At 35.8% G+C, this 20,557-nt stretch overlaps 1 protein-coding gene across 2 annotated transcripts in view; it reads right to left on the minus strand.

Moving 5' to 3' along the window:
• LOC144437590 (NACHT domain- and WD repeat-containing protein 1-like) overlaps positions 1-20,557 on the minus strand; it is a 28,033-nt gene that overhangs the window by 3,711 nt on the left and 3,765 nt on the right. For both annotated transcript variants that reach the window (XM_078126562.1, XM_078126569.1), the window contains exons 3-17: positions 19,923-20,125; positions 17,475-17,829; positions 15,623-16,708; positions 15,185-15,383; positions 13,672-13,875; positions 12,658-12,769; positions 12,096-12,248; positions 11,012-11,157; positions 9,969-10,201; positions 8,592-8,717; positions 4,334-4,539; positions 3,547-3,789; positions 2,870-3,035; positions 1,648-2,522; positions 639-722 (exon numbers count right to left, since the gene is read on the minus strand). In XM_078126562.1, the coding sequence (XP_077982688.1) occupies positions 639-722; positions 1,648-2,522; positions 2,870-3,035; positions 3,547-3,789; positions 4,334-4,539; positions 8,592-8,717; positions 9,969-10,201; positions 11,012-11,157; positions 12,096-12,248; positions 12,658-12,769; positions 13,672-13,875; positions 15,185-15,383; positions 15,623-16,708; positions 17,475-17,829; positions 19,923-20,125 (4,391 nt within the window). The remainder of the gene's footprint in view (positions 1-638; positions 723-1,647; positions 2,523-2,869; positions 3,036-3,546; positions 3,790-4,333; positions 4,540-8,591; positions 8,718-9,968; positions 10,202-11,011; positions 11,158-12,095; positions 12,249-12,657; positions 12,770-13,671; positions 13,876-15,184; positions 15,384-15,622; positions 16,709-17,474; positions 17,830-19,922; positions 20,126-20,557) is intronic.

The raw sequence follows: 20,557 nt of genomic DNA on the forward strand, positions 1-20,557 counted from the left end.
CAAGGAAACATCTCACATCTTCTTGATGTGGCAGCTGTACCATTAGTACACAAGTGATGCAAGCTCTGGTTACTTAGCAACCAAAGTATAAGGATTAGACAGTCAGATTTCACCTATCCATAACTTCTTGCTTCTCGACATTTCGATCGAGGGCTGCTGAACTTGAGACAAAAATCATGCAACACAGACAGTGATGGAGAAGATTTGTGAACTTTTCATATTATTACACCAGTGTCCTACAAACATGATATACAGTAAGAGACGGACAGACAGACAGACATTCAGACAGACAGACAGACAGACAGACAGTCAGACACAGACAGACAGACAGACAGACAGACAGAGAGACAGAAAGACAGACAGACAGACAGAGAGAGAAATTAAGACACAGACAGACTGACTGACCATACTATTACATGTATATAAAATTTCATGTAGAATTAGTGTATGGAAATGTGTTGAAGATGACCTGTCAGCAATTACACCTGTACAACACTGAGCCAATCCTTCCACTTGAAAACACTGTACTTTGGATAAAGCAAGAACAAGTAACATTTCAACCTAAATAACATGATATAATATTTAGGTAAATAGCTAGCAAAGCCCAGAGTTCTACAATCTAGCTATTTAAACCATACCTTATCTGATGCTGCACTTGATAAGAATCTGTTGTCTCCTGAAAAGGCTAGATGGTTGATGTCAAATTCAACATCAGTTGACCCCTGTCAGAAAAGAAACAAAAGGACACTAAATGCATAATATATTCAAGTCATACTAATGTGATTTATACCGAATACAGATTAAATAGGCAATTAAATCATCTTCTCCTTATGCAGTGTACTTTGTCAATACACAGCACTATTTCATAGCAAATACAGAGAGATGGACATCTTTTAATTAATTTCCATTGGTTTCTTTACAGTGCCATAGAACTTTGTCAAAATTAACTACTCATATAAATGTAATTATGTAATCGATATAATTAACATGAACTAGAACAATTTAATGAACAATATATTGTTCATGGTTCCAAAAATCAATAGGACAGTACAATATAGTTACTTTGGAATGGTAAATTTACTGTTCTAAAATAACTACACTTTACTGTCCTTGGACAATTTAACTTTATCTGATATACTGAGTTTTATTACTCTTCACAGTTGAAAAGTGATGTACTTCCTCTGTAGATATATTTGGTGTTTCTCATATAGTGTGTCCAATACATGGAATATGTAGGCAACAAACATTGTCAGTCTACAGTATGTTGTGCTGGAGTTTCCCCATTAATCAAAATTATTCTGACCAAATTGATGTGACTTGTTATATTTAGATGTACTCGTCATTATGTTTTTAAAGCCAAATAAATGTAAGGTTCTCTCTCTCTCTCCTTAAACTCATCAATGGAGGTAAGTTCCATCATAGACAGTGGAGGGGAAAATGTCTATGGTGCCATTTACAGATTTTTAATTTTTTAATTTTTTAAATTTTTTTTAATTTTTTGAAAATTTAAACAATTTAAACAATTGTAATTACAATGTATTTACAAAAGCAAAAAAAAGGACACATACAAGACAGATAAAGCAAGGAAAAGTCAGCTGCAACATTTACAGATTTGAATGTTATAAAGATTGAAAATAAAACACCTACCACGTTGATCATTTTCAGCTTCTTTCTCTTGTCTACATTCCATATTATGATGTATGGATCCATGGCAGATGAAGCCAGCATCTTGGAATCATCACTCACCACCAGACACTGTACCGGTGACCTATGACCTTTCATAGTATGTGTCTTGCTATTCTTAGGGTTGTATTGACACACTAAACCATCTCTAGTACCATAGATCATGACACTGGAATTGGTGAGGGCCACACTTGTCACAGGTTTGGAAGACACCGTTACTGCTTTCACTGACTTCTCTCTCATGCTCCACAGAGTGATGACGTCATCTTTACAGGCACTGACGAAGTGGCTGTCATTTCTGTTGAGGTTCAGGTGCTTGATGGCAGCAGACTGCTCTGGAAAGACATGCATACCTTCGCCACTCTTGATATGCCATAGTATAACTGATCTGTCTTCACTTCCACTCAGTAAATATTTGTCATCGTGCGTGATGACCAGACATGTGACTTCAGAGGTGTGTCCAACCAGTGTGTACTTGTCAATCCGATCATCTACATCCCACACTTTGACATCACAACCGTTATCACCTCGATACACAACATACAGACAACTTGTTGTCACGTCTACGATACCAGACTTATCAGGAAAGGTTTGTCGTTTTTCCATGGCTTGTTTCGGAGTGATGTTCCATAGCTTTATATACTGTGACTTGAGGGATGCTGATACGACTAGATACTTGGCCAATGCTAGATGCGAGACAATCGCTTGTTGTCCTTCTAGTGAGTGGACCAGATTACCTGTCTCTATATCCCATACAATCATGATATCATCTCGAGCTCCCGACACTACATACTTACTATCGTATGAGATACATACACAGTCAATGGTACCATCATGGCCTGTTGGCAAAATAACACAGACTAAGGTGAGTGCATGTGTGAATGAAATCTCAGACCACTATAGAGAACAGTTCTTTTTGTGGTTTGAGATGAAATCAAGACACAAACCAGCACATTCATGGCTGTATATCATTAATATCATCAAATTCTGATTCAGTCCAGACTCTCCAGAACTCAAAGTTTACAAAAATATCTTAAAGTTTATTTCCCAGAGTGGGTTTTTACTGAAAAAAAAAAAATTGTTTTCTGAATATTAGGTGATCACATATGACTCTCCTTTGTTATTCTCAGAATACATCTGCCACAAATACAATAAATGTTTTCATCGAATCTTTGTTGGTACCGACCTGAGCATGTATGTTGAAGTTCACCACTTTTCAATTTCCACAGCATCAACTGTTGACCACTACCAGTTGCTAGATATTTCTCATCAGGGCTGACACAAACGGAAGATACTGGATGCTGATTATCTAGTTTGTGGATAATGTTACCCGTGGCAACGTCAATGACCAGCTGTAATTTAATAAAAACATCAGCCATTTAATAATAACCATTGCATCAATCAATCAATCAATCAATCAATCAATCAATCAATCAATCAATCAATCAATCAATCAATCAATCAATCAATCAATCAATCAATCAATCAATTAATCAACTAATCTGATAATTCAAAATCAAACTCATAATCAATCAAAAGCTAAGCAAATCAATCGATTTGATGGTCTGAAGTTAAGTTTACATGATTGTATACATAATGGTAATTACAAAAACTATATTTGTTCTGAAATGTACTATATTCATGTATTATGCTTTCAAAATGGTAAAAATTACACTAATGACAAATTAGTCATTAAATGATAACAAAGGGTAGTTATAATACCTCTATTCTCCACAAGTGAAGCTTCATATGTAGTACGTTGTACAGTATCTGTTACCCCCTGTCACAAGGAGGCCACTCTAACCACACAATACACAACAATCCTGATGGTATTTAGTAAAATGTGATGATTTAACAACTTACAGCCAATTTGTCCCTAGATCCACTGATTGCATAGTTAGCAGACACAGTCAGACTGGTGATGTCATCCAAATGTTGCATGATATCATGGAGTAGTTCTCCAGTTGCTAAATGCCAAACTTTGACAGTGGTATCATCTGATGCACTCACTATGTACTTGTCATCAGGTGTTACATGAAGATTACACACAGCGTTCTTGTGACCTTTCAGTGTATGAATTCTCTTGCCGTCAATGATGTCATGAACCTGTTTTCAAACAAAACAAGAATACCAATGTGAGTTGTTGCTTGGGGGGGTGGGGTTATGGAGTAATTAGCTGTGGTGTGAGGGGGAGGGGAGGGGAGGGGAGGGGACTTTATATCAATACATTACACCAATATTGACACCATCTACAGTCATGGACAACTCATACATGAATTGTTTTGAGAGTGGGGGTACAAACTAGCAATAACGTACACTGATATTGATGCCATCTACAGACAACAACATACATTGGCAACTGTTATGTGCTGTTGCTGTGTGTGTGTGGGGGGGGGGGAGGGGGTTGTAGATAGCATAAAAATAACTTACACTAATATTGATGCCATCTACAGGCACTCAGTGATATACAACTTATCATACAACTGTACAACTGTTGTGTTGTGAGAGTGGGGGTACAAATGGCAAAAACTCAGTTACACTAATTTATATTGATGCAAACTACAGACACTGATATACAACTATCGTGAGCCATTGCTAAGGGTTTATTATGAGTTGTTGCTAAGGGTGTATGTAGATACTAATAACTTACACTTATATTGATGCCATCTACAGACACTGACATACAACTATCGTGAGCCGTTGCTAAGGGTGCATGTAGATAGTAATAGCTATGACTTTCAGGCAATCTATGGATTATTTCACCAGTTCTCAGACTCCACACAATTAACTTGTCGTCAGCTGCTCCTGATACCAACCATTTACCATTATCTGTGACTGCCACACAGTACACAGCATCTGAAATAGCAGTACAGATTATACGAATTCAGTGATTCAAAGTTTGTGAAAATTTAAGATCTCCAGGTTCTTATCTGATGTTGGTGGTGTCTATCCACAGTAATGATACATTGTATTCTCAATGGAAAGTATAAAAGTGTAAAAACTTAATACATACTTTGTTCAAAAGCATAATACTTTGTTGACTTTGCCTGCTCTGCTTTTTCACCGTGCATCAATATAGTACAATTATGGATAGCATCACTTTTCTAGTTTTGGAAAAAAACTTTAAAAACTAGCATACACGATAAGCCCTTTAAGGTCAGAGAAAGCAGACAACTTTCATATAGGAGAAAATGCATCTTAATTCCAAGTTTGGAGAATTGCTGTAAAGTTTAAGATATCATGACAGAAGCATTGACCTACCTTCTTATTAAATATTGTTAGTATTTTTAGCATTGGTTAATTCACAAAGGAATCACTGTTCTGATTTGAAAGAGGCAATACTTACAACTGGTGCAAAAACACCGATGCATTTGATTGAATGAAGTGAGCTAAGAGCAGACTTCATGCAAAGACAAATTAGGTAAAGATAACAAGATAATCTGACAGGAAGTTGTAATAGTCACACACAATAGTTATGACATGTATTGTTTTAATCAGTAAACAGCGTTGCGAGATCTAGGATCCTATATTTTTATACTTCCATACTTTTTTTTTTAATTTTAATTTTTTAAAACATTTGAAATTTTTTTTTTTATACTTTGACAAGTTACCTACACTAATTACATTGTATGTCTTTGCATGAACCTTGTCTTATTCCTGATTGCCATGACCAAACAAACGCATCGGTATTATTTCATGAGTTGTATCAGATTCTATAGGTCTATGGATTTTGTGTATAAATGACAAATTTTTCTTTCTTTTAATCACCAAAACAAAATAATTTATCAGGTAAACTTTTAATATACTGGTGTTTCATCATGTATGCAAAAACAGAGGAATCACTCATTTCTTGAGAACAAACTATAAACATTAGCCTAGTTTGAAATTTATGTCACAAAACAATATCATTGTTTATCAGCTTGGTGAGGCAAGGTCTGTAAGGTACGCCATGATGCCGTCGCACATCATCAACCCCTCACAGTTGGGAGAGCTAAAGGAGGCTGGTGAGGGGTGAGGGCAGAGTGACACTGACAGGACATATTATCTTACAGTCTAGGTGTGGCATTGATGGACAAATAAACAGTGCATACTCATCCAAATAGATTTTATACACACCAAACTGTTTTGATCAGCAAGTACACGGTGTCAATTGATAGCCTTTGTGTACAAAGTCATGCAAAACAGTTAACATGGTTTAGAAATGTAGAAACTACAATGGAATTAGTTAGAAATTAACATACTTATTAGTTCATGCAATTTTTGAACCCTAAAATAACACACCACATATACATAACCTCTTAAAAAGGCACCATACACCGTCACACATTTAGCATATTAGTTTATAGAAAATGTCCAATTTCAAACTATAATGCTTTGCCTTGCCTCTTGTCTCTTCAGCTGAATAGTTAGTATACACATAAAACTCCATGAGTGTCAGAATGCATTCAGGATCCATTTTTAAACTGACACCAAACTACGTGTTAACACACTTCTAAGTTAGTGAACAATGTCTGATAACAACACTTCCTGAAACCAGCAAATAATGGTGGGGGTGATAATTACATGCATGACTGTATATAGAGTAATGTGATATTCTTACCTATGTCTCCACTACCTGCAATGATTACAAAATGACAAGCATGGAATGGAGAAAGCAGAGAACTTTACATTAGCATGGTGGATTATATGATAATATGGGCTAAAAAGTGCTCCCTCACAGTTAAGGGCTAACAATGTTACTGGGTATATGTAATCATTCATTAATCATCTGAACCCCCCCTCCCCCCCCCCCCCTCCACAACTTGTGTAAGAGCAGCTGTAGTTAAGTCTATGTTTCTCCGCCCTATGTTTCTTTAATTTGGTGAAATAATCAACAAATTGTCACCCTCTATGACAGGATTGGCAAAAAGAAAATCACAACGTCATTGACTGTATAATGCCAACCCTGTCACCGACTGTACGATGGCAACCCCATGAACATGTATCTGAGTGAAAATTATCATTAATTTTTATTTCTGAGATTTTGGAACTTTAATAAAAAAAACCCATAAAACAAATGGTTCAAAGTTTCCTTCTGACTTTATTTGTCATTTCTAAGTCATTCAGAATGTTAAAGTTTGATTATGAATTGAAAGTATCACCAACGTGTACAGATACATTTACTTTTTTTTCCACTTCTTTTTATTTTTAACTGACTGACTGACCCCATCCATCATTTTTAAGATGTTATGATGGGAAACACAGAATTAAGTATCGGCAATCTAACACAGATTCTCTTCATGTATGATGTGATTTATTGAACAATATCTTGGAGTTGGACCAAGTAAAAAAACCAAAACACAACACAACACTTGACTCTCTCACAGTCCTCGGAGCTTCGCTTTACTAAAATGAAAGCTAAACGAATTATTTTGTATGTACCGATGCCAGCTATATATCCGTACTCGAATATCCTTGTACTGTGCTGGAGATAACCATTCGCTGACGTGTGACTGCGACACTCCGTGTTTTCGCCCGGGCCTTGCGAAAACACGGAGTGTCGCAGTCGCACGTCAACGAACAGATATCTCTATGTGGTCGATGAGGGTGCATAGTATAAGGTTGTTCGAGTACGATCATGGAGTCCGTTATGTAGATGGTATCAGTACATACAAAATAATTAATTTAGCATCAATTTTAGTAAAGCGAAGCTCCGAGGACTGTGAGAGAGTCTACACAACACTGTGCATATTTCCAGATTGTGTAGTAATGTTCATTTACACATTTTCTTATCATAATTTCTCAATCTTTTAAAAAAAAAATATTTACTGCATATCAAACAATTATCCTTTATGATATTTGTCATGCAAACATATTAGGAGGGACTGTGAGAGAGCAAACAGATTCTGTGCAATGTATAATATATCTAACCAATGCAAAGACATGAACGACAAGCAATTACTATGATCTCATGCAGGCATTCTGTTCCCACAATGCAGTAGTTTTGGCATATTCAAACCAATAACTGCACTGTATTATGGGAAAGACCCCTCCTTACAAAGTAATTGCAAAAAGAATGTGAAAATTTCAGCTGATGCATAAATTATAAACTAGTTACTTGATGTGCATGATGTATGATACATTATCTAACTAGATAACTATTATGGACATTACTAAAAAGTGATCTCTTAAGTGATAACGGTGCAGCTATACAGCACTGGGAACATTTTAATAATTCAAGAATAATTATGCAATGTGATATTTTACAGTGATAAAGATAGTGTACAGCATGGTGGACATATTACCAGATCCTATCATAAATCATGTGACTTAATAAATAGTCATTAACTAGTACATTTTCTTTATATTATCAACATTTTAAGTACACACTTTTCTCAGGACAGATACATTGTATTGCGCCACACACCACAGTTTATCATTACATATTTTTATCATACAACACAACCCAACACAACGCAGCACAGCCCAGCCCAGCCCAGCCCAGCTCAGCCCAGCCCAGCCCAGCTACACCATGTGTGCAGTACATGATAATACATATAGATAAGAATTTGCCTTATTGATAATCATTTTTTCTTGCTTTGTTTGCTTCACAGTAGCCAACAGACTTGGCTATTTGACTTGACATACTGGTTTGTGTGAACGACATTATCAAGCAAGATTATAGCCAAGTCTTTGGGCTAGCTTCAAAGAAAATGATGTCAATGTTATATACAGAATACAATGTACTAACTTTACTTGGTACAAATATAACATTAAAGTGTTGTTTGATAACAGCTGACTCTATCTAGACTGTATACATTTACCAGAACGGCGCGCAGGCCTGCAGTGTAATGATACTATATCTAGACTTATACATTTACCAGAACGGGCCTGTAGTGTAATGACACATATATCTAGATTAAATTTACCAGAATGGGCCTGCAGTGTGTGTATAACTTCATCAGTTTCTAGGTTCCAAACTCTCACAGTGAAATCTCTAGATGCTGTCACCAATAACATCTTTGCTTCGTTTACTGTCATGTCAAGAATATCATCTGAGGAAAAAAAAATCAAACAACAAAAAGTCAGTTGTGAATGTGGTAGTAATTATTGCCACTTTTGTTTTGTATTTTTATCCATAAAGGCAAACAACTATTCTTCTGATTAAAATATGTGTAACAAACTCAATTACTGAATATCATGCCAAAATTATATCATTGGTATTATTTGTGGTCAACATAATTTCCTAGCATGTCTGAAATTTAACATGTTGTATTACAACAATGAGCAGCATTGAACACTAAGGGCATTGTTTAAAAACATTTCCAACATCTTTTTTAGCTTTTTGCAATAATATGAAATATTTTCACATTTTAATCACATTTCAAAAGAACATATGACATCCACATGTCTGAAAAATTTATGTTGAGTTTGAAAATGATTTCCTACATGCTATAATAACCCCTAGTAACAGCTACCATGGTATTTAGCACTAACCAGACACTCTCATTTATTGCACAACACTTACATGCTGGTTATTGTCAAATACAGACAAAAGGTAGTCCACAATTTACATACTGGCTCACAGCTTACTGAATAGTTATGATGTTTATTTAGGGTTACTGTATTGACTAAACTGGTTTGTAAAACAGACAGCCTAAAGAGCCACAGGGGATGTGTAAACGGATTTGTTATTGTATGTGATGACATATTACTCACTACAAGTACATACAAACTGACACTAACATCTATGGTTACCAAGGCGCTTACGGGAGTGGACTCTATGCATGGACATTTCGCCCATTTTTTTTATTCAGTTTATGTAAACATTACTGGTCATAGTGGCAATGGCCTATTTCTCATGAAAACTTTTTACAATTTTTTTTTGAATATAAGTTTCACCAGATCAGTAATTTATTTGACATATTTGACACCTGAATGATTGCACAAGGTTAGAATAACAAATACAAATGCTAGTAAAACAAATTACAAAGCTAATAAATACATGATTGTCTGAAAACAATTGATTTGTACAATGCAATGGAGTGAAAATAGTTGTTTTCATAGCCAGGCATGGCATGTGACAATGTATGCATTTTATGTATTTTTGTATAACGAATGCCTTCAAATTTATGGTGAGAATAGAAATGTAGATGTGCTTGAAAGTACATATTTTGGTGTTATAACACTTTGCTGTCCTCACATCCTACCCCATTGTCCAATCAGTATCGGTCTGAAAGGACTTCCAAAAACAAGCCCACTGTGGAACAAAAACACAGTGGTTATGTCAGTCACAGTATAATTACCTTGATGTCCAATTAATGTTGTTCTGAGAGGACCTCCTGGTGCAGGGAAACAGCCCCGCTGTGGTACAAGAAGAGAGTGGCGATGTCGGTCGCACCAATCCTCGGCTCCCCTGACAAGTCTCCCAATACACCTTGGATACTTGTCTGTAAACTGAAGAAGGCGCCCTAGAATTTCCAAACTTACACATTGATAGTTGACACCTCCTACATATTCTAGGGTAGGTCTTGCAAGTCTGTTTAAAAAAAAAATACATGGACATTGATAAATGTTGTATGTTTTGAAATACTTAATAACAAGACTGTGATTTGTATTCATCTGTGCCAGTCTCATAAATCTCATTTACAGGATACTTGAATTTACACAAGAAGTAGACTTTCTTATCTCAAGAAACACTCACTTTCAACTATCTACAAATATGATAATAAGGTCACACATAACACCACAGTTAAGTTGTAAAAATGATATACTGACTGCCACTGCTTTTCAGCAATCTTGCATTCATTCATTCATTCCTATGTTTTACATTTACAATGTATTAGTTTTTAACAGTACATTGTGATATCTTCAGTTTCATATTTTCATTTGAGTGCATTTGACCATGAAATGTGATATCTCTTTCCATTTCTTCAAATAATTTAATGTTCAGCATCCATATATAGCCTAAAGCGTAGGAGTTCATGATAGTCCTCAGTGAATCCATAGACTGTAACTTGTAAGTGTTAGACCCTACAGGTAGGATCTATGGTGAATCCGATATCAGCCATTACGAAGTTTATCTCCTATAAGCTGCTATAACAATATAAATTATCCTTTTATCAACACCACTGCAAATAGACTTTACAGATTGTAAATAATCTTAATGAGCTGGGAGGTGGTGGCTCAGGTTTTATAAATCCTTATTTTAAAATTGCAATGTCCTATACATGTAGTGTGTAAGACATGTACGCGACAACTAGTACAACTTCATGAATACAATCCCTCCCTATGATTACGTACGCTATCAAACTGGAACCAAATACGGTATATAATCTTTAGTTCTCACCTGATTGCACCACTAATAAGGCTGACCTCTTCACCAAGTTCTGTACCTTGTCTCTCATTGAACACAAGATTCAAATCTTCAAGGAGATCCTGCACTGACAGTCCTCGGATAACAGCATCCAGGAAATCAAAATTTCCAATTCCATGCTGAGATGCAAAGTAACAACAAAGACATTTCATTTATCATTGTGTGTGTGACAATTAAACTTACCATGAACTGATGAAATAAAAAAATGTATCCAATGTCTTCATACTGTTTTAATTGGACTACACAACTTTACAGTTATATAAGTATTGTAAATATTTCTAATACATCTGTGTAAATATAAACTTTTACGACTTATATTCAGTTACATAGCTATTTAGAACAATCTTATTTATCAGGTAAGTGAAAATGGATCAAACTCAAATTAAAAATAACTAAATGTATGGCTATAGGCATTTACAATCTATACCTGCTATGTCTTTAGAACAATGATATATACTACGAAAGTACGAGGCTTTGACTTTGTGGGTTATCCGAGTAATTCCACAAGTTAATTGTACCAGTTTTTATTTGTATATCTGTTTTGTCGATCTTGTTGTTTTACTGAAATAAACCAAACTCAACTTAAACTAAATTACTTGTATCAGTTTTGTGAGTCTCCAAAGTGTCATTATTCAGTCGTTTGACTAGTCAGATCTGTACAACCAGTGACAGGCAAGCATTTACAAGTGGGACTTGTTACAAATAGGCCACTTTACATTGATAGCTTATGTTCTCAAACAATTTCATGTTTCCATGGCATTTCATGTACACATAAAAAGACCATAAAACTGTTCATATCAAACCATGAAATGTATATACAAATCTCATTATACTTCCAACAGGCTGTCTTACTAATTCAATTCATGTATTTACTTTCCCTGTTTGTAACAAGTACTGCCTGTAAATGTTTGCATGCCATGCCAAGTGTAGAACTTTAACCGATACACACAACATAATACATTTGAATTTGACTGCAAACTCATTCTTGTCCACCCTATGATAGATGGCACTGTTCAATACGATCACATCACAAATTGCTATTAATGGAGTTTATTACCTCAATGAGTTGTTGATCATTGTCAGCGTACAACAAATGATATGGTAATTCCTCTAGTTTTCTCATATTATACACACTTCTGTATTTGATTGGTTGATGGGACACTTTACGATCTGCATGATGAGTTTCTTGTCTCTGTGATAAATGGATTGTCTGCCAATAAAAAAAACAACATTTTATTTCAGAATGTGTTGATACTTGTGAATTAAATTAAAAACAAATTGTATAGAGAAGTACATTGTAATCAAGAGTTCATTCAAATGAATACTTAATTGAGACTCTTAAGAAAGGTAGGTATAAAAATATAAACTGATAATGTCAGTCAATCGACCAATCATACAATCTAATCAATTAATCATTCAATAAATAAATTCATCCATTCACCCATACCCATCTACTGACCCATCCATCAGTCCATCCATCCATCCATCCATCCATCCATCCATCCATCCAACCATCCACCGACCGACCGGCTGACCGGCTGACCGATCGATCGATCAATCAATCAGTCAATCAATCAATCAATCAATCAAACAATATCAAGGTATGTTGAATGTTTTACCTTAATTGTTCCCTTACTCCATTTACCTAGGAAGAACTCTGCAAGTACTTGATGTCTGGCTGCCTTGGAGTCTCCTTGTAAATATCTGTCTTTAGCTGTCTCTATAAATTGTCTGTAGACAGAAAAATCAAACTAAGTGTCAGTAAATGAAAAGGAAAATCAAATCACAGTGCAAACATCTGATGGCCAGAAAATGGGTCGGAGGTCAAAATGAAAACAATTAATAATATTACACTTACTATATATTTCAAGATCTCCTTCAATTTTATGCAAGATTTCCTATCTATGATCTGTAGTTTACACTCAGTTTTGTACAACTACTGGTATTAAAGGGTGTATCTATCTGGTAATTTCAAACCTCCCTTTCCACTAACCTACAGATTTAGTTAATCACAGAGAAATTATTTGACAGACAGAGAGATGGAGAGACAGATAGTGGGATAGACAGACCGAGGGATGTACATGTAGTAGCTTGGTGGCCTAATGTCTTGAAATGAACGTGGTCCCAGGCGATATGACTTTGGATGAATGGAGACATAGATAGATGGATATGCATGTACACCATTACTTTACGTTTATTGTACAGGTGGCTGGACAGCTGGACAGACAGACAGACAGACAGACAGACAGACAGACAGACAGACAGACAGACAGACAGAGACAGGCAGACAGAAAGGCAAACAGACAGGCAGACAGGCAGACAGACAGACAGACAGGCAAACAGACAGACAGATAGACATACAGACAGGCAGACAGACAGGCAGACAGACAGACAGACAGACAGAAAGACAGATTTCTTTTTCATGTACGGGTGCCTGGTCAACTACATTCTTTCCTATTGTAGAGTGCCATTTAACCCTGGCATGCATGTCTGTTCACTAGATATCCACATCACTCACCTAAAGCAGAGTGCCATGATAACAGTTTTTAGCACTGACATGGATATTCCTGTAACTCGTCTATAGTTGAGTGGCATTTTACCACAGGCCTGCCAGTTAATGTATTTAAACTCACCTATGGTAGAGCGCCATTACAGTTTTACCACTGGCATGTCTGTTAACCAGGTATTCCTGTAAATCATACTTGAGTCTTGCCCAAAGTAACGGTGGAATACGTACAACATCAGGGTTGGGTGGTGACCAGTACTGATATACATCATCTAACACTTCATCATCTATGCTTAGTACATCCTCTAACTCTGCCTCTGTTAATCCGTTCCTATGAAAACATACAATTGTTGAAGTTTTAGCAAACAGTACTGGTTTATTCATATCATCAATCTTGATATTGAGTCAACAACATAATGACTCCCATTTCTGGAATACTATTAAACTCAAACTTTTTTTTATTTTTCTAAGTCCATCTTTGAAACAGCGATCAACACACTGCATTATCATGATCAGCTTCTATATAATATTTTCCAACCCCCTAAATGGATGACGCCATATTTTTAGCGTGTAACTATGTAGATTGAGTTACCATAAAAAGCAAATCCTAGGAGGCCTGTGTCAGGCTGGGATTAAAATTTGCATAAGGAAAAACAGTTGTCTGATAAAGCTGTGGAAAAAGTTGGTCCTGTATAAAAGTAGGGTCATATCGACTCCTTATGGCTTAGCTGATAAGATAACATTAATGATAATAATAATATGTTTATTATCACTACAGGCCACAGGCCTACGTGACCAAAAAATAATATAATACATCAAGCAGAAAGAGTATAATGACATTAGCTGGAATAGAATTCCTCTCTTAAGTACATTGCTTTGTATATAAATTTACCAAGGTTTCTTAGTAATATTACAGACTGCACATTCATTAAATTGAAAAACTTTTGACGTGTAGGAAATATCCAGTAATACTGAGGTAGTAAAACTTCCCTCACTGTTTGATACAAAGGGCATACTAATAGAAAATGAAATTCATCTTCTATACCCTCTGAACATACTTCACATATTCTCTCAGTAACATCTAAGCCGCTGTGACGACCTTCCTGTATACGTAACTTATGACTCCCACATCGAATCCTCGCTAATGCATGTCTGTATCTTACATCTGAAAGCTGCAACAAATATTTTTCTGGTTCTAATATGCTCTTGAAATTACAGTATGTATTTAAAGACTCCTTGGAGCAAACATCAGAAAACCAATTTTGCTTATAAATATCGGATACGCGCTGACTGAACTCCGTTACGAAAGAAATAGTGTCTCCCACTCCCTGTGACACCCAAACTATACCAAAACCGTAGTATTGCAAAATATTTTTTACTTCTGTTGCCCATGTGACCACTTTCGTCAATTTTCAGCATCAATTTATAAGCATGTTTGGCAAAGATAACATTAATGCAAGAACTCAAGGGATTGAGTTATGGGCCTTTAAAGGGTTCAAAGGTATATCTCTTCATTCAAGTATAACACAGATATTGTACAAATCTGGCACAGCTATTGAAATATTCTTTGGATTTCTGAATCAATGATAGTTTTATGACTTTGTCTTTAAAAGTCAGGAATTCATTTGATTTCATCTTACCTTGCGGCTGTGATGTATCCCAGTGCATGTGACACCAAGATCTGACCATGTTTTTTCTCAAGTCGTCCATATAACAAACCAATAGCACTCCTGACGGAGTCTCCCAAATTGAGGTCATTGATTGGTGTATAAGATTTCCAGTATCGTGCTTGGTCAAAGACTAACTTGAGGAACAGTGGTTGTCGGCACCGAGAGAAGGCTGTAGAAGTACAAAGCATAATACATTATAAAAATGAAAAAAGCATTCTTGGGGTATGGAAAATTATTATAGGAACCCTGTACAATATAAATCATTTATCATTTTTATTAGCGATTATTAAGACCATCAATATAGGCCCATAAATAAAACCAAAGAGATAAGATTTGCATGTTTGCCACACAGGAGCTACACCACCTCGTCACTATCAATGAGACAGAAGGAAAGAATTTTTTTCTTACCATCTTTGAAGACTTTATCCTGTCCTGATGTTATTTGCCTATTTATCTCAGTCATCCAAATTTGAAAGATTTCATTCCCAGCTCCTTCTTGTAGCGGTCTGACCTGGAAGTAGTTGTTTTCATCCGGCATACTCTGTAGTAAGTTATCCAGGATATTGTGTTCATTGGGAAGAGTTGAGACAATGATACTGACATTGGGTGGACATGACTTTGGTAGCCAGTTACAAGCATACGGTGAATGACTCTCAGACAACTGATCTAGTGAATCTAACATAATAAGCAGAGGACGACCATTTTTATCCTCTGATACTTGCTGAAGGAGGGACGGAATCCATGCTACGAGGTCGTTGTAATTTTCCCAAATGCTTCCCGATGGTGGCGATATATTATACGCATTGCATATTTGTTGACAAACACTGCGAAGTACATGTAAAATTGAAGAGCTTTCTGATGAGGTTCCAAGGAACCGTAGAACAGACACGCAGTTATCGCCTAGATTCTTGTGTGCATTCCTTGTCAAGACTGCCATGATTGATGTTTTGCCACTACCCGATACACCGAATACAACGGCAGGTTTATGTCCAAGTTTACTGTTGTTTGTCACTATATACTGACTGATTTCATTCAGAATATCCTCCCTGCCACGGAAACTGTTACATTTGCTGAGACAGAAATTAGTATGATGAGCAATTTCAACAAATAATGGACTGTTGTAGACATTTTTCCATTTTGATTTAGCTGACGCAGCTTCTTGAACCTTTCTCTTGATGTCCGTTATAAAGTGTACACAGAACTTTTCTAAATATCTCTTGTGTTCCGGTTCTGTTGGATCAATGCCTCCTTTCATCCATTCCAAATCATAGGAATGGATATTAGTGATGCTGAAATGTTCCGGAACGAACTGATTCCTCACTTTTTCCAACAATGTCCACTCTTCATCTTTGGGTTTTCCATTTGCCTCTGAGTCTCTGTACATCTTGGCTGCTGGATCTGCTTCCTTGATGTCATTTAGAGTTCTGATAAAACACACACAGTGCTGGTTCACTTCATCAATGTCAGCTCCAGCTCTGATCTCAGCCTCAGTCACTACAGGAAAAGTAATAAAAATAATTATTTTTGTAATAGAAATGAAATCAATGCCTTAAAATGTGATAATAATGGTAGAAATCCAACACAACGAAATCAACTTAGGACGTATATAACATTTAACCCCAACATTTCGAACCATATGTCGCCATTTTGAAAAGTTCTCAACTCCAACATTTTTACGTTTAGATGCTCCTGTCATAAGTTAATGACCAAAATGAGTAGATGTATAAATGTACCAGTAGAAGACAGAATATGCTGTATGTATGACGCCAATGAAGTGGAGTCTGAAGCTAATTTTTTTATTCAAGTGTTCTAGGTACAATCAACAAAGACAGAGTTCAAGTTCTTTCAAACGGTATCCACTATTTACTCTGATTTTATGGATAAGGATGACGAGACTAAGTTCATCGTAATAATGTCAAGTATAGATAAAACTATTGTAGTGACGACTGCAAAATTCATAATAGATTGTTTCAGGATCAGGGACAGTATTTGATTTTCTTTTTGTTTTGCATTGTAGTCTTTATATATATTTATTTCTCAGCTGTTTTATGCTTTTGGCTCACATGACCTCCTTTATTCGTTCTTATGTATTTGTGTAACCCTCCTCTAGGGATAAACGGAGTTATGTTCCGTTATTGGAATACAGAAAGACTTAATAACTTGATACAATCAACCAGAGCAAGAGAGCTAGCAAGAGAGCTACGGCAAAATTTTATACCCAACCTCTTTTTTTTTGTAGAATTCTAGAAAGTCTATTTACCTGACATAAAATACTTGTGTTTAATTTCTTCAGTAATTAATTTATCTTGGAAGGCTCTCTCTGCAGTTTTCCGGAGAAAACTTGTGAGTGTTTCGAATATCTCCAGCCACTGACTACACTCTTTCTCTCGAAGGTCTTGATTGGCTGGATCGACATCATGATAATGTTCAAACTTGGTTGTGATTGGTTGCAGGACATAGCGTGGTGGGATTGCATTGTTGTCTACCTTATACCACTCGACTAGATGACTATCATCAAGTTTGGCTTCCTCTGCACACTGCCTTAAAATCTCAAATTCTTTCTCTTCAATTTCAGACGGAAGGGGTCTGTATCCATATCTCTGGCCCAGGAAACACTGTTTAGAAAAGAAATACATGCAATAGAAAGTAAAGTTCCCGGGTTCTGTCATTTCACGATTTTGTTCAATAGTTGTATTTAAGCAACAGTACTGGGTTATCATATTAGCCATTTTGATATTGAGTCAACAATATTAATGACTCCCATTACAGTTCTATAATAGTTCTGGAGAGTCATAACTTCTTGTACTGGTCCACCATTGCATCATGGGACTTAGCAGGCATACATATTTATTAGATGCACACTGAATATTCATGACTCTCTGTCTAAAGGTAATAAGCACTTAGGAATCATGAATATTCAGTGTGCATCTAATAAATATGTATGTCTGCTAAATCAGATGAGGTATGGTGGAAATGTCTACTCTCCAGAACCCAAAGTTTATGCAAATAACATCTATTTCTTGGAGTGGATGTCAGTCACAGAAGTGATAAGACAGTAACTTGCACTAGTCTAATATCTGACATCTTATTTAAATGATAATTAACCAAAAACTATGACATCCAACCACACCATGTGCCACTATATGTGTCGTGAATTACATTTATTGATTCATATTTTGTGTTATACGTTGTTATTGTTAACATTGTTGCCGTTTCTGATGAACTCATTATATAGTCATACGTCATACATAATCAACCAATCAGCATGCAGCCCGACGGTAAGGCAGACGATCAAATCAAAATTTCTTGTGTGATGTAAGTTTCAGTTACAAGTTGGAATGCACGTGCATATAAAGAACAGAGTTCCCAGTGTATTCTACTACTTGCTTGTATTGTCATTTCTATTACTGCTGTTTTCCGAACCCCTTTTCTATTGTGAGTCATCCACAATATGTATCACTTCTCGACAGTAAAATAGACATTCTTGTAAAAAATATGTATTTTTTTCTTCTGTTATATCTATTTATTTACTCGGGCCTGGGGTGTTCACAAACAAATGAGTTTAAAATGACTAAAAATCAGCCATCAATGTTGAAAGTTTATTACATCTGTAAGTGAACACAGCAAAACCACAGACAGTGGAGGGGTATCGATGGTTATGTACTCTACTGTCTTTTCACAATGAATGAATTGAATGTATATTAACTGTTATGTCACGTAGGGCCTTTATGGTGGTTAATTCATCATGACTTTTATTTTTGTCACTTGAAACATAGACAGTGGAGTTTTCTTTGCTTTGGAATGAAATGGAATAACTGAACTAGTAATTTAAAAGCTGTTAATTGTTGAAAAGACCTATTGTTGTTAACACACAATCAACACAGTTAAAAAGATAGTCTCTTGGTATGTAGGAGTCATTCACAGTTCATTGTTCACCAATTCAATGTGAAACTAACTAATCAATAAATGTTTTAATGGTTACTGACAAGATAAAAATGGTAATTATCAACATCATAGCTTAAATCTATTATTTATTATTTATAGAAATGACTGTCTGATTAAGTACTCTCAATTTCGAACTTGAATCTATAATTATTACTCAAGTGGCATTGGGAATTCCACACCATTTACTGGATAAAAAACTGTCTGTCATTATTATTGCAAATTAAAAGGAAGAACACTGAAATGTCAAAGAAAGCTTCAATATACTAGTAGTCTTCAGTCTAATCCTATTTTAGAATGTTAATATTTGATGATTTAATAAAGAATATATTTATCATATCTCAAAACTAATTATCTGAAGACAAGAACATTGGAACTGGACGGGGCAACAGAAAAAAAGTAACGTGAAAATACAAGAAATACTCACATGGTCACTCAAAGACAGTCAATCAATCAGACAGACAGACAGACAGACAGACAGACAGACAGACACAAGCACATGCACACATGTACACATACACACATGTACACATGTACCCACATGCGTGCGTGCGCACACGCACACACACACACACACAGATGCCATGCATACATTCAAGCACCGATACACTCACTGGTACACAAGAAACTACATTCAAAATTTAGAAAAGATGACAGTATGTACATTGTATTTTGTGAAACATATATTTTTAAGAAAATGTTAGTGTACCCTGTACAGTATAGTTACCGTAACCATGTGAGTATTTTTTGTGCACATTGTACTTACCACAAAATTAGGCCCTGCTGAGATTTGCTGACATGTCCTTATTTCTCTAAGACAAAGTGCTGTGATACTGTGGTCTACTGTTGCATCTGACCTTACACCCCATCTCATATCCACTACCTGGAAATCTAGGCCGTGTCTTTGACACCATTCTTGTAGAGTAGGGTAGGCTTTCTGTAGTAGGATATTACGTTCTGCTACGGAATCTGTATACAAGAATCACAAAGATTTGTGACTTAATTACATGGTAACACTGTTATGTTGTTTGAACTTACAATCAATATCACATTTCACCCAATGTAATGTTCTTCAAGTTTCTCAGGGTTCAATCCTCTTTTAAATGATTTACATCATATATTTTCTGCTGATAACATACAGTTTTCATTTTAATATAATTTTGTTTGACTAAATTTGAATCAATATATTGGAGAACAAAATGACAATTATGACAATACCAAACTTTGACATACACTATCAGATCAAGATCGGTGATAAATACCTGTGACTACTTTGTATATATACCCTATACGTCATACATTTGACATTTTGTGCCTTGACATAGCTAAAAACACTAGTTTTCTTGTCGGTGGTATTATGGGTAAATTAGAAGTGGCGACTCTATGTTTTAGAAGAACCCT

The sequence above is a fragment of the Glandiceps talaboti genome, chromosome 1 (genome assembly GCF_964340395.1).
Source record: "Glandiceps talaboti chromosome 1, keGlaTala1.1, whole genome shotgun sequence".
NCBI classification, from domain to species: Eukaryota; Metazoa; Hemichordata; class Enteropneusta; family Spengelidae; genus Glandiceps; species Glandiceps talaboti.